The sequence below is a fragment of the Balearica regulorum genome, chromosome 1 (assembly GCF_011004875.1).
Source record: "Balearica regulorum gibbericeps isolate bBalReg1 chromosome 1, bBalReg1.pri, whole genome shotgun sequence".
Taxonomy (NCBI): Eukaryota; Metazoa; Chordata; class Aves; order Gruiformes; family Gruidae; genus Balearica; species Balearica regulorum.
Genome location: NC_046184.1, coordinates 68,164,990 through 68,180,906, shown reverse-complemented (window position 1 = coordinate 68,180,906; position 15,917 = coordinate 68,164,990). Strand labels below are relative to the sequence as shown.

Genomic DNA, 15,917 nt, shown 5'->3' with positions numbered 1-15,917 from the left:
CAGCTTGGGAAGTTTATGTATGGAAGCCTTCCTTCTTCTTTCCTCCATATAGCTCATACATGGTACATATTTACAAGATACACATGCATACACACATATCCTTTCGTATGTATTAGATATCATAAAGTGTAAATTCATATTAATTTTTATAAAAGTGAATAATAACTAATATAAGCCATGGGTGTGACCATTTTAGTACTTGAGAAATACAAAGGGGCATCCTCATGAGAAAGCACATTGGAATACGCTTGGATATAGAGGAGGATAGAGCTCCATCTGGGGAATAAATGGAGTCATAAGAAAGTCAGACTGCAAGGAAACAAGCCTAGAGAAAAAGGCTAGGAAAGACTATTTCAGGACGAAAGACGGTATTTATGTTGAACTGTAAACTGAGATGTAAACTACCATTCTCTGAAACTACAGGAAGAGCGCACGTGTTTAGAAACAGCGCTCCATTTCAGGGGAGCTATATCTGATAATACTGTCACGTACAGAACTGGCATAATTAAATATTAACATTTTCAGTCAATTCCAGAATGCTGGAGGGGAAAAGCCTTAAACCCCCAAACATAAAAATAAAATAATGTAGTTTGCTATTGTAGATATATTGGTGGTCTCCATTTTATCTTCAGTATTGACCAGAGGTGATTACATCCTCAGACCTAAAGGAACTTTAAAAAACAAAGTTATCGCCAAGTCCCATGCTATCAGTCACCTTTTTATCATCGTAATATATAAGTTTAATTTAACATATGTAGGTTAGAGACTCCATGACTTACAATATCTTTGCTTTTACAAAGAGAATAAGGACGTTTTCTTTGAATGTAAGTGGAATATCATGCTAATAACATGTACTTTGTTGGGAATAACTGGCTTGGGAGGCATCAATCACATTTATGCTTTCCCTGTTGATGTATGCAAGACAGTCTTGAGGCTGACGTATTTCTCAGATGAGATGCATGTAAGGCAAGGATGCTGGCTGCTTCATTTTTTTGACTAGGATATTCTGTACCATGCTTTCTTGAGGAAAATGCCTCAAGTACAAAGTGGAGAGATATGCTGTATTTAATGTGAGCCACCCATTAATTCAGTAAACTAGGAGAAACCATACTCTTAGCACAGTTGCAGTCACAAATGTATCAGTAGATGGGAGAGGGAAAGAGAAAGATCTTTCTATCAGTGTTTTCTACACAACCTCCATGTTTGCTCTAGAAGGAAAATCAGAATTATTCCTACCTTCATAGCGAGCATCTTCTTCCTTTTCATCACTCACTTACCTGATCTTTCCTGTTTAATTGCCATGCTTCGACGGATCTTTACAAGCATTGCCTCTAAAACTTTTAACATCATATACTAACACACAACCGTTGTAAGAGCAGTGATACAAAAAGAATGTGAAATCAACAGTGAGTGCAAAGTAATGAAGCACTTTATCAATTTTTCTACTAAAGAGATTTTCTCAGTTCAAACCCCAAGGCATGAAATTCAAGTTTGACACTGCCACAGTTGGATTAAATTTTTCAGATGGTTGACTTGAAAAGAGGGATCTGATCTATACAGTCAGTCAGACTTATAAGTCTGCAGTTAACTGAGCAAGCGTGAAGAGATGAGAGAGTAGCTTGTTCTTTCATTAATGTTTTACAAATCTAACATAAAGTAATAATTTTAAGAAATGCAAGGGACCAAAATTTCCACAGAAATTTTTGGAAGAGTTTTCTTTCAAATAATTGATATGGAAAAGAAAAAGCTGAGAAAAACTGAAAAATCTCATGTGAAATATTTTTTCTTAAAAGGATAATGAAGAAAGAAAAAGTTTCGTATACATTTTTAAAAGACTGTCATCGCACCTCAATCCTTTAAAATACTTTAAGTACTTCAAATAAATTTATTCAGCTTTAAAACTGATACGGCAAGGCATAAATGAATCCTATGTACTGTAGCCTAGTAGTCGATATTTGACTTTAGTAGCTATATATTGATGCTCCTGGTTAGTAAAGGATGTTTTCTTCTTTACTAGAGAACAGGCATGAGAAGGGCTCTGTCTTGTGTACTGCCTTCTCTTCTGGAAATTGTGGAGACAATTTAACAGCAGAAAAAAGAAAATTGTGGGCGCAGACATAGAGAAACAAAATGTACTTTAAATGACAAATAGCTACAAATTTTTCTCCCACTGTTTTGAGAGAATGAGGGAAATGGAAGGGAGAGGGGAAGGTTAAGGGGATATTCCTCTTTGCTATCAAATTTACAGAAAATTTATATTCCTGGTCCATATCAAGAAACATCTATTCTGAGCTGATAAATATCTGTGACTAGTTAGGTCAGCATGCATGGCAGCAATCTCAGCAGCAAATGTCAACATGCTTAAAACCTTCAGGAGGAACACTATCTTCAGGAGGAACACTATCTCTGAACAAATTCTTTACTAACCAGAATTGAAAAAGCATACATAGATTTGGCTACAGTGCAAATTGCTTTGAAAAAGAATCTGACTGAAAACATTTCCTCCATGAAGTCAATGATAAATGATATGAGAGACATTTCCTGTTCTCTCATACACATTAAGAGTTTGTTTTGCATAGAAACTCAATTACATGCCCTGGAAAGTTCTCCCCACAATATCATGAAACAATGACATGATGATTAGAAGAAGAAAATCACAAACTACACAGAATCACACGAGAAACACCCTCATGCAGAGACTACGGAAGCAAGGGGGAAGGAGCACAACCAGGTTTCACAAAGCACACGGGAGCAAGATGCGAGAGTGACTGCTGGAAACTTTACTATTGGCAAGAAAAGTTGATTCTCACCGTTCTGAACAAAATGGCTGCACTAAGAGCATCTGACTGGTTATGCCCAAATACCCTCCTCCTCATCCTAGCGGTTGCAGGGGTGGCAATGGGAGAAAAGCCCCAGAGCAGCATGGGAATGAAATAAAGAGTTGGTTAGTAATTAAAGCACATATATAAGTACAAATAGTTGTAAAAAGTGTTTAATTCCTTATGTAACATTCTGAGCCACTTTGAAGTACAGCATGGTTTGCTCTCTTGTAGGTTCTGTCAGCTTTTAAAATGCCCCTTTGCAAAGGAAAAGTGCAATCAGACCCTTCTCCTCCCTACTGCCCTCTCCCGCAAAGTCTTTGCAAGAACTTCCTTAAATGTTTAAGTTCTATCTTTTCTTTAAATTTTGTCTTTTCATCCGTGAATGCTACGCTGTATTCATTTGCAAGCACGTACTAACTAATGTTACATTCTGGAAATGGCTTCATTTCACTATAGGCTGGCGATGTAGAAACAACAGATATTCTAACATGTCCTCCAAATTGAGATTAGGAAAGTCATTTAATTTGCAGTGTTAACAATTGTACTCTCCCGAAGAAGGAAGACCAACATTTTCCAAAAACACTGCAGAAAATTCAAGCTAGTCAATTTACAGTTCTTTATCACCTAGAGGAGGGTATTAAAACAAGATGCAAAAGGAAGTTGCTCTGAAAATAAGAAATTTTCTGCTTTGTATTGTCTTCTGATACAGACATGAAAAGAGATTTTTAAAGATCTATTTTTGCAAGGTGAATATGTAATTGTTTTTTGCCATTTTCCTCTTGTACCTCACTCATAAATTCTGCATATCACTAGGTTGGTGCTTAAAGGTCTGGATTGAGATGCCGTCCTTCAAATCTCAACAATTTCTAGATGAGCCAGAGGGCAAAGAGGAGTGCCAAACATTCCTTCACTTTGTCAAGGCAGTGATTAATGATTACTAATATTTTAATTAAACTGGAATGGATGAGATTACAACATGGGATATGCAATTATGTTGGCATTTTCTGTGCTACACAAGGGATAGGTAATCTCTCTGATAGTTATCAAGCACACGGCTGTGCTTTGTAAACGACACAGGAGGCTCCTCGCTGCCTTGGAGATGGTAAATTGATTTTCCTTCAGTTCACGGCCCATTGAGTTTGTGAGGGAGCAGTCTGTGCTCATTTGGCACAGAGGCCGGGATTTCCTCATGGGAAATGAAGGGAACTGCTCGTATGCAATCCATAGATCAGAAAGCTGATCCTGGAGCATGATTGCCTGCTACTGACGACAAGAAACAGTCCTGGACACTTCACACACTCAAGCAGTAAACCTGAGTTGCTAAAGTCTGAATATGCCAGACAGGACTCCAGTCTTGCATTTTAAGAGAGTAATGTTTCTTTCTTCCCTTTCATTGTCTGCCCCTTCTTCTCCACCCACTTAATAACAGCTTGGTACTGGGAACCGTTTGTTCGCATTTCAGGAGTCTTCAAGGAAGCCGACACAACAGCAACAACCATTTCTGGTTTATAACTGCACTCTGGAATGCTATTTTTATTCCAAGGTACTGCAAGCATGTTGGGGAAAAATTGCATATGACTCAAAATAATCAGCCCCTACAGTAAAAATTACTTTAAAAGCGAAAAAAAGAGACACATTACCTGGTCAGGGGAGGGCTTGTGGTTGGTTTGGTTGGAATGGGATGAGGATTTGAGGTGGTCATCCTCATAGTTGTCAGCCATCAGCTTCATACGGTTCTGAGTCTGTTCAGGAAAAAAAAGAAGAAACTCAGTCTACCTTCTAATGTGATCACTGGCACTAAAGGGAATAAGGTATTTATACTATCTTGTATGTCCAAAATCCATACATGGAAACAAATAAGAGACGTACATAAACCATCAATAGGTATTACTATAGAGGATTGGTAAAAACTGAGACACGTTCCAACCACTTCGCTTTGAGGCTAAGTTAGTTTTGCAATTAACCGGCTCATCTGACTCGTACTTACTAAACCTTGTGCTGTACACGTGTGTACAAAGAAACTAATTTCTTCTTATAGAACCTTGGGATTAAGGTTCAAACAACAATTGGGAAAACAATTCAATGAAAACATCAGTTAGATGTGCCTAAGCCAGTTAAAAAAACCAAACAACCAAATAAACAAACAAGAAATCAGTTTAAAAAAAAAAAAAGGGTGAACAAGCTGAAAATAGGAATGCTGAACATAGGTTATTACTCAAGGAGTCCACCCAGTTTCAATATGCAAATCAGTTTTCAACTGATATATCGAGGAGTAGGAAAATCCTGTGACTGGTCAGAAAAATGTGAATTACAGAAAAGCCTTCCTATGAGGAAATGAAAAAGTTAATAAATAAGTCTTTGGGAAGAAAAGGTGACATAATAGAGGTGTATAAAATTACAAGCTGAATATTGTCAAGCAAAGAATTAACAAAATATGAAACAAGTTTCTTAGCTTCTCTTCAACTTCTTAGGAAATTTCAAGATCCAGAGGATATATGATTTTTAAAAAGACAAAATATAAAATACATTGTCTAAGAATAAATGGAATACCCTTAACATTACTTTTCTAGGTAAGCAATTGCAATGAACATTAAAATATACTACAGGACTCTGTCTGCAAAGGACAGTGTTAGTGAGATAAAGCCCTTTTAACATACTATTCTGAAATGAGCACCTACAGACACACACACACACAGAAAAAAGGAAAGAAATCCACCTGGGCAACATGTCCCCCCTCCCCAGAAGGGCTTACAAGGACCGTTCAGGTGGCAGCAATACTCTATGAGTAGCCTGGAAGGGACTATGAAAGAGCTGGGTCTAGGGTCTTGCAAAGCGAACTGTCGTCCCTGTGTCAGCTGCTTCACTTCGAGTTACCCGGGTGCCGCTGTCATTGGGCACTCACACCTGGAGCGGACCCACAGCCGAGTGACGGCATTTCTCCTCCCAGCTCATAAGGTAAAATCCCCATTTTGAGCTTTGTGAAATCCTCGTATTCCAAAAATATAAAAAGGCTAGCCAGATCTATGTTAGATATGATACACAGTAAATTATGTATAGCTAGACATATTAAATCATCAGAGATGCACTAAAATTAGATGTCTTAAATGGAAACTCAAAGCTCACTGTAAAAATGCCAGTGGTTGATTCAATCCCTTCATAACTGAATGGTTTCTCACTGAAAACCCTAATTTTAATGAGCATCTCGAGGCTAGAGAATGCAGATTCTGCTTGACTGTACTCAGATCATTATAGAGAAGGTCCAGGGTTTGGATCTGGATTTGATTTTATTTTGGATTAATTTAACAAAAGCTAATAGTAAATTGAGCTTAAGCAATAAGCAATTTAATCATTATACAAAATCTTTATATTGTTTGCTCTGTTTTGTCAAACAACTTTTGAATTCCAAGTCTGACTCACTATTCATAAATCACTACTTGAAACAGGCTACATTAATACTTAATCAGTTTATTGTAAAGGCACTTTCTCCATATTTATTATTTTATTATTTTTAAGGTTGGCTCTAACAATTTATTCTTTGCAAAGAATAGCTACTGATTTTAAATGATTTCACATTTCTTTGGAAATTTTTGGGTTTGATAATAAATAACAACTTCTTACATGACTTTCAGCACATATGTGAAGAAAATGTATTAAAAAAGCAAAAATTTAGGAGAATGTTAGTACAGCATACTAGCTTTTCTGAGAGAAAAAATAGCTATTCCCAGAGAGAGAGGCAGCATGTTTTATGATTACCGTATGAAAGATCTCCTATGTTAGCGCTAATACAGGAGATACAAATAATACGAAGATCTAAACATTTAGAGCACAGCATCTCTCAAAATTCTGAAGTGGAATTGAAAAGGTTGTGTCCTTCTGTCATTTCACTTCAATATCCTATTATTAATACTTGGCAGGAGGTTATAAGAAGAGAGTAAGAGAATTCGGCTGGCTTAGCCTGAAAAAGAGAAGGCTTCTTTAATTACCTATGGGTAGTTATACGGGTAATAGAGAAGATGAAGCCACACTCTTTCTGGAGGGGCCAGGACAAGAGACGATGGATGTCAATCGGAATACAGAAAATTCTCGTTACAGATCAGGAAAATTCATTTCATAATGAGGCTGATCAAATACCAGAACAGGCTGCCAAGGGGCTGCGGCATCTCCAACCTTGGAGATACTGAAAATGCAACTGGACAAGGCCCTGAGCAAGCTGCTTTAGCTAGTGATGCTCTCAGCAGATGGTTGGACGCAGAGGTCCGCTCCAATATAAAATATGCTGCAATTCTTAGTATTTGGGATTTTCATCTACACATAATTTTACAGCTATCAAGACTTGAGTTTTCAAAAGAAGAGGGAGCCAAGTTCCAAAATTCCTCCTATTTGCTCAGTATGATTTAGCTGCTTAGCTCCATTACAGCCCTTTGGACATTCTAACGCAGAGATTGCCTCTGCAGCATCCTGGTGATGACAATCATACAGGATCAGTTCACCTGGAAGGACATTTTCTGTGTTCCCCCTTTCATCCAACCTGACCTTCCGCTGCTTCTGCTGTTAATCTAAGAGTGCCAATCTAAGTCTTGGCAAGGAAACACCAAAACCAGTATTGTGATTTCACAACAGGAACTAATTTACACGTGTATCATAGGAATTAGGCAAAAATCAAGAGATGGAATAAAAGCAGTTCATTTCCTGATGGACGCCACTAAAAAATATTTTCCAACATTAAAATTCCAAGCAGTGTTGCAACTATAATATAATATATAACATATAATAGAATGTTATGATATTCTTCTGATTCTTTTTATGTCAAACCTGGAAATAAAAAGCTTCTGCTTAGGACTGGAATACTAACTGACAAACTTCAACTTGGAAATTTTTAAAATAACTGGAAATACATGAACTCAGTTTCTCTCCTATTGCTCCACTCCAGAAAAAAATGTTCAAAAGGATGGAAATTTGTGGAGCGTGTGGCTGTCGCAGTGATTTAAAAACAAACCGTTTATTTTACTGTGGGGAACCACTCCAACATCCTGCAGTCCTGAACTGCTTTGTCATGGTGCTTTTATACAATCCTCTCCCACCTTATGAGGTTATGGCTCAGATCCTAGGGCAAACATTTCTACATCACTGTAAAAAGTATGAACAACAAAGTGGTTTAACCACTGTGTCCTGTGAGAAAATAAATGAGCAGTGCAGACAAATCAGTTGTGTCAGGAGTGCTTTTGTCTAAAATCTCCAGAGCTTGTAAGCAGAACTAGTGATGATAAGAACTGGACATCAGATCCAAATTTTGCTTAAAAAATACGATGTGCCATTACAGGTACCTTCTTCATGCATGTACAGGTAAAATGCTAGAATGAAAAAAGCAGGACAAAACTCCACAACTCCATAGGTTTCTTAATATTTTTCCAGAAGGTTTCTTTTTTTTCCTTTTGACAGACAAGATTTCGTAACCTTATTCCTTCCCTGCCAATCACCCCCCCTCTAAAACCACACACTTTGTCAAAGCCCTTAACAATGCTTATTAGTCTCCCAATAATCACTGTGCAAAAGAACAGTCCCAAACCCTTTAGACTAATGTCTATCCTCAAAATTACTGAAGAGCCATCGCATACTCTCAAGCTCCTAACTCAAAGCCAGGAATGACTTTGGAGAACTTGCCACAAGAGGTCTGCAGACCAGATTCTGTACCGCAGGTCTAGAGCATAACATTTGCAAGGGTATTGCATGTAAAAGAATCCAACTTCCTCTGGTTATATATTAGACTATACTCTAGTGCTATGAGATCTTGTCCATCCTCCCTTTCCCCCCCCCACTCCCCAGGACTTCTTCCTCTCTGATACACTCATCCTTAATGCCCTTCTTGCTTCCTGTCATTATTTAATCCTGGCCTCTGCCCTGTCCCTTGCTACAGCAGGCAGTTATATTAAAAGAAAAAAGCACCAGGAGAAAAGATGAGATAAACGTGTTTTAATCATAAATGTGAATGGTCAGCATCAGCACTTCTTTTAAATGGGCTCTCTTTTGTTTTTTCATGGACCTACATGGATTTCACTATATTTTCACTATGCTTTTTCTGATTATCATATAGTTTACTTCTGCCTGTATTCTATAATCACTAAATGTTTGGGTAAACAAGGAAATTACCATGGAGTAGACTATTTCTAACACAGTCAACACCTGAAAACTTTCATTCCAAACAGCACTTGTATAATATTTTAGCTGCCAAAACCATAGCCATGGTGAATTTTGTTTAAGAATCACTAAGTTCCTTCTTCACGGATGTACTGCTTCAAAGTACACTCTCACCTGGCGGTTCCTAAGAGTAAGTTATTTTATGTACACTGCAGGCTACACTGGCAGCTTGTTTTGTGCACCTCCAGCCTAAAGTCCAAATTAATAGATTTTATCACAGTTAAATTATTACAGGAAAAAAACCAGAACTGATGCAGATCCATAAAGTAGGGGAAAGTCAGAGACATATTCTGGAACATGGCTGGTAAAAGTCCAGGTCTGACCAGCCCTTTATAGTGCAATTCCACATATAAATTTGAAACCCACAGGTTTAACTACTGACGTTGTTTATAGTATATTTTAGAGAATGTTTTTATTTGAAAGCTTGCACTAAGTTGCATGTTATAATGAGAATACATACCTTTCTTGAGCATTTCTGCAGGATAGCTCCTATTCTGATAACTATTCCCCTGGCAAGTTTTTGAAACCAAATTTTATTCGTAGGAATCACACAATTCTCTATCTCTAGACAGGACCTCTAATAAACAGCAGATACTAGCTCATAAGCTGTGCATTCTCCATATTAATCTAGTCTGCTTCATACTCTCATCGCAGTAACTTATTCAAAGAGTTCGCATCAAATCTGTTTCTCTACCATGCAACACAGCAGAAACCATGACATCAGTGACTACTTTCTCAGTTTTCATGAAATATTTGAGCAGGGAAATTTCTGGCTTTGCTAACCAGTCTAAACAAGCTTTATTAAGCCTTTAATGTAGAGTTTAAAAAGGCCCACATTAGGTAAACATTAATATAATGACTGTACTTGTGACAAATGGATACGTGGTAGAGACAGTGTGTCAGTGAGTTAAAGGAGTCATCCCATATCAGTCGAGTTGAATGTTTCACTGGAAGCACACACAAGCAAATACAACAGTTTAGAAACTTTTTCACCACTAACAACATAGAAATATAATGGAGAAACTCTGGCTTTTTTTTTTTCCTAAGGCGTGAGCCAAATTCAGTATCTCTGAAAATTATGTTCTTGCAAAGCCTTTCAGATAGTCCTTTTCTATTTGCTGAGAACACGCAGTGAGCCATATGCTCTGTAAATATCCATCCAGCTCCCTGCTGGAATCTGGCTGCCAGAGACACGGAGAGAATAATCCCTCCTCACCTGTTATTAGACTGTGATGCCCTTCATAACTACCCTGAGTATATCTATACCTGCCTCGAGTGTATACCTACCTTGAGCACAGGGTCTCTGAAAGATCGTGTCAAGTGTTTTACTCCGTGCCCCCTTCCCATTCATGACCTTTAACGATCTGGGGGACATTTGTCAAATTTGTAAAAATTGTCAAAAGATGGTACATGCTGAGTAGTCATTTTTGTTTGTAAGGTTTAAAAGACACATCATTAGGTTTGGCTTTCCTTTTGGTTACGTTTAAGATTAGCAACTGAGATTCCTCTATTAGCAGCAAACCAACAAAATGTCAGCTGCATACAAATGAAAATAATTCCCATTACTATAGTTCTGTACATCCTGGAGCCTGTGTTTTTGTGAGCCCAACAAAGAGCACGTGCAGCATGCAGCTGCTGGGTTTTGTCAAATCCTGCAGGATTTAACACAGATTCTACCTGAGATAGAGGCTTCTGCATCGACTGTTGGCAGTGTTACAACGATGTTACATTATAAAGTGAAAGACTTTATCAGCCTGGTTAATTTATGTGCTTAATGATTTCATTTTTCTATTCATCTCCCCACATGTGATAATTACAGAGAAACTTTATTCTGGAGAATTCATATTCAAAAACCTTTGAACTAAACTAAAGGAGGCAGATCATTTAGATATGAAGTTTTCTCCAAGGCTTGACACATGTAGATATAAGTGGATGAATTTAAAAAACAAACTTTGAATTGAATTTTTCCCTGTACAGGAACGCATCTCTTGGAGCTTTATAAGTTCCTTAGGAGATGAACAAATAACTAACTGTGGGTTCGCCTGATGACAAAGTTGATTGAAAACTATTGCTCTGATTCCTGTATAAAGAAAACCAGTGACACAAAATACAATCCAAATCAGATCTTGTGTTTGGGATTCCTTATTGTGTTCTACCATATGAACATTATAGTTCCTTTAGTTCTCTTGTACTCTGTTTAGAGATAGCTCAAGCTGTGTTTAAGACTGACTGATCAGTGGTACACAGAACTGCCTTTCTCAAGTCTTTGTTTCACAAGAGCTGGAATCTGCCCAATCCTAGATTTAAAAGGAAACTGAAAAAAAAATTAAAAAAAAAAAATAAAATCTCTCCTTCTCTCATGGTTAACTACTCAGGAACAAACCAAGTACATTAGTCCTTTGGCATCTTTCCATTGCATGTAAGGGTGTTCAGCAGAAAGCTCAGTAAGGTGTGTTTTTCTATATCTCAAAGAGTCTGAGTGAGGGTTGGAGCCTGAGAACGTTTACCACCATATTGTAAACCTAATTTGTACTGACTGGGTGGCCTACGCATCAAAAAACCCTTCAGGCAGGATCAAAAGGACAAATGGTATTCTGTGACTACATCCTCAAAGAATCCTGGATCCCTCACACTACACAAAACCAAAGAAATTATTTACTGAAATTGATCTGAAGACCGTAGCAGCAAGCAAAATGAGCTGCTGTTTTAATTCTTAAGACGAAATAAGAGAACTGGTTATATTCACCTTCCAGTAGTGAGCATATAAAACCTCCCTACTCTAGGTTTAAAGCAAGCAAGTAAGTGTTTTTTGTGTTACAAGTCTGCCCTATGGTGCAGGTTGTTAGAACAAGTCTGATCTCGGTTCTACGCCATGGCAGAGAAGGGCCTTACTGCAGAATTTCCTGCCAGAGAATAGAAGATCAGTATCCTTTGCTGCCACATGCCCTGAGAGCAAAAAAGACTCATTTATTTAAATTAGCTTAACAGCAACTGGTTTTTGCTAAATCACGCTGCTACATCCATTCTCCATCTATTGTGCTGTCTTCATTACTTCTTTCATCAGTTAAGAACTGATTTCTTTTGCAGACAGCATGGCTACCCTTGAAGAGCATAAGAGTTCACTTTATTACCCATTTTATGCTGGCTAATGAAATCTGTGTGCTTTGGATTTGTATCCTACATCTTCTAAGCATGGCCTTCAACCCTATAATAATCTCTTTCTCCAGCCTGCCTCCCCCATGGTGTCTCCAGGCAAGAGTCAGCTGGGACCAGTGTGAAAGTATGAATGTTCTGAATGGCCGGCCATATGCATATGCTACAGCCAAACAAAATACATCACGGCTTGATTCTCCTTGCCTTTCCCTGTGTGGGGACACTACTTTGGGCTTTTTTCTCCTCTACCCAGCTGTGGATGTTAATTAAGTTCCTATAAGTTACATGATCTTTGAGACTTCCTTCCCTCTGTCAAATTTGGTTGAAAATGGTCAATAAATTGAAAAGTTACTTGGTGGGAACTACAGCTCAGCTAAGCAGATGGATAGAACTGTCATTTAAACTCTTCTTTGGAGGACTTTAGGATAAAAGCTGGTCCAAACTAGCCTGTTTTGTTCAAGTTGTAAGAGTTTGGATGTAGCATCTGATTATATCCTTGCACTAAATGTTGCAAGGAAGTGGAGTTTTCTGATGCTGTGCTCCATGCCTTTATTTAAGATGCTGGGAGGTCGAATTGCTACAAATTCTCAAGTGAACAGCAGCAAGCCTCTTATGTTTAGTTCATGTGTCTGCTGAATGCTTAATATACACAGTTTATTCAGTCTCTTTAACCTACGTTGATACATACCACTAAGGACAACTCACTTGAATAAAAAAATGTGAAATGCTACTTCTATAATAGTGTGAAAGGAAATACCAGTCTTTGTCTTGGTCCTCATTATTCAAACTGTTGAAAACTCCTGATTGTACTTCTCCCCTTGCTCATTTTTCCCCTCTCATGGTGTGTTTGTGGGTCCAAGCTAAAAATTTCATCTCATATTTTATCAATTGAGAGAAAAACAAAGACAAAAAAGCAATGAGAAAAACAAGCTGAAATGTACTTTGGAGCATAAACACTCAAAAACTTTGGTAGGTTAGTGATACATGTGTTTTACAAAGCAAAATGTAAAGGATGTCTCAGGTTATCCTAAGGCTGGAAATGCATTCCAACATTATAAGAATCCTGCAATTATTTTAAACCTGCACAATTTAAGTGCCAACGTTAAGCACCAGCAATAAGGTTAGACTTACAAAATCTATTAACATCTGAAGGCAAGCCTTCTAAGTTACCTATGTAGTATCCCATAGAACAGGAAAGTATTTATATCAAAAATACAAAAAGCTTTGTTGGGCATAGTTGATTGGCATCATTCCATTTTCACTTCAGCTTCACTCCACACCATGCTCATCTTACTCTCTTCTACCTTATTTAGTCCCTCTTTCCTTCATTATTCTATTCGGTTCTCCTTTCCCAAGTAAACCCACTTGCTTATGCTCAACTTAACAAAGCTGTGTAACACAATTGCCTTAGTCTGCTTTTGTCTCAGTCCTTCCCCTAGTCCGAAATCAGAAAGTTTCTCAGTCCAGTGACACCTATGAAAACCGATTGGCAAAATCTCATCTAGGAATTTATATACAAGATGCATCCTACTGTAAAAGCTTAAAACCTAGTCGTGATGCCCTGCTTCGGCAAAAGCATTTGTAGGCCATCTGCTCGTGTATATTTGCATCTTTCCTAGTTGATGTAATTTGGAAGTTTTCAAATCTTTATCTATTGTGACTGTATCTTTACAATAAATATAGTAAAAGCATTCCTTTACCCAGGTATTTTTATTTGTGTAAGGTATATATCAGTGTTTTTACCACAGTTCTTTTAGCCTTACATATTTTTATTGTTATATGACTCACCACTTCAATTGCGTTTGCCTGCAGCTTCAAAGAGTTGTTAATAGCAAACCCCCCCTGCCCCATACATGCTGTTCTTGGCAAAAAAAGTAGTTATGTACAGATACACATTCCTAGATGCTAAAGTGATGTGAGCTGCTCAGTATCATCTCTACACAGACTGTCTGTAACTGCCCAGAACCCGGCTCTGGGTATATACACGAATGTGTCTGTGTCTGCATGATATAAACAGTGTTGATAGCAACTTTTTAAAAAAACACACCAAAACCTCAAGACTATTTATGCTTGTTCTGAAATTAATTTTAAAAGCTGTTGCATATAAAAGAAAAAGAAAATCAATATTATTCTTTTTCTGCCTCTCTTTCATCTTTGAATCTAGGCAAAACCCTCCACGGTAACTGCTGGAGGGAAGAGTTGAAAGGGCATTTCCTTTGACAACCAACAGAGCTTTGCTACCCCAAATGAAATTAAAGCTAAGAATTTTCTCTGTATGGCCAATTATTAGGGTTGACAACCATGTAGAAGAGCCCTGCCTTGTAAGACTCATGCAAGCACACAGACATCACATTCCTGTCTGTCCACACCGTCCGTGCGTGTGGTCTGCAAACACAGGATTCCTGTCCATCTGCACTGTCCCTCTGTTTGGTCCACAGAGGCAGGATTCCTGCCTAAGCACAGAGCAGCACATGTGCGATACACAGAGCTGGAGAGATGATTCCTGACAATCTGCCCTGCTCTTGCAAAGGAAATCACAATAACCCAACACTTTTTTTTTTCTCTTTTTTTCTTTTCTTCCTGCAGAGATTGATTTTTCTTATCTACTCTGCATCAAAACTTAGACAACAGTACCAGCTGGAAAGACTGAAGTAACATTCAGGTTTTCTACTGTATTTGTGCCAAAATTATTCTTGCCAGGAAAATAAGTTGTCTTCCTTTCCACAAAGTTCGTGGCACACAATAGGTAGAGATGTGCCAGTGTGGTCAGATGAATTTCTCTATGGTGTCTGCATTTCGGACAGCATTCCTGTCATTGCCCACTCTATTCCTAATCTGTTGTCTTTCTGTGATTTACATTACATTATGCCATTCCATATGAGTAGAGGCCCACCCAATGGGCACCATAAAGCACACTGTAAAGCTTAGAAAAAACCTTTTTTTTGCCAATTTTGTCTGCCATAGAACCACCAAAAAAAAAAAAGGTCTGTGGAACAAGATGAAAACCATCCAGTCATACCTCCACCATTTTTTCCTTAACAATCCTTCTACTGCAAAGTCATTAAACTTGGATAGATGATGCTACATGTTAAACAGCCATGACAAAAGCAGAGGAAGAATTAGAGATGAATGAATAGGACAGAGGCAACCTAAACTGATTTATTTGCAACTAGAAGACCTAGGAGGAAACAAGGAAGCCTTCATATTTTTTAAGCCCTGTCTGTATTATAAAAAAAGATTGCTGGCTGACAATGGAGAAGGACTAACTAGTTCTGGTAAATGGGAAAGGGGAGAAGAGAGGAGGAAGAGGCATCAAGGTATCTTTTCCTCATCTGATAGTGATGAAAAGGATAGAGATGGACAGTAAGGAGTAAGTCTTAGTCTATGCTTCACCCAATCAGTGGATCCTTCTTCTTCCAGTCCAGGAAAACACACCGATATCTTGCCTGTCTCTTTGTGAGATGTGGAAGAGACTGGAAAGGTGCACAAGATGAAGATCTGTGTGTACAACTCAATATGTTTCCCCTTAAAAAAAATAAAATGAAAAAACCCCTAGAATGAGAAGGTACTGTACTTATTACTTCCACAGAGCAAATAAACCCATGCGGTCTTCCAAGTTTTAAGTATGTGTGTGTTCTTAAGGATCACTATATTCCTTTTATTATTTTTCAACACCATTAATGTCAGCAGTTGGCAGAAGTTTTGGTTGCTAACTGTAATAAAGGAGGTAAAGCCAAGGATATATCT

The 15,917-nt window shown here is 38.0% G+C and overlaps 1 protein-coding gene across 1 annotated transcript in view; it reads right to left on the bottom strand.

Annotated features, from left to right (window-relative positions):
* ERC1 (ELKS/RAB6-interacting/CAST family member 1) overlaps nt 1-15,917 on the bottom strand; it is a 279,843-nt gene that overhangs the window by 28,741 nt on the left and 235,185 nt on the right. Inside the window, 1 exon segment of the mRNA XM_075756669.1 lies at nt 4,463-4,564. Coding sequence (XP_075612784.1) covers nt 4,463-4,564 — 102 coding nt within the window.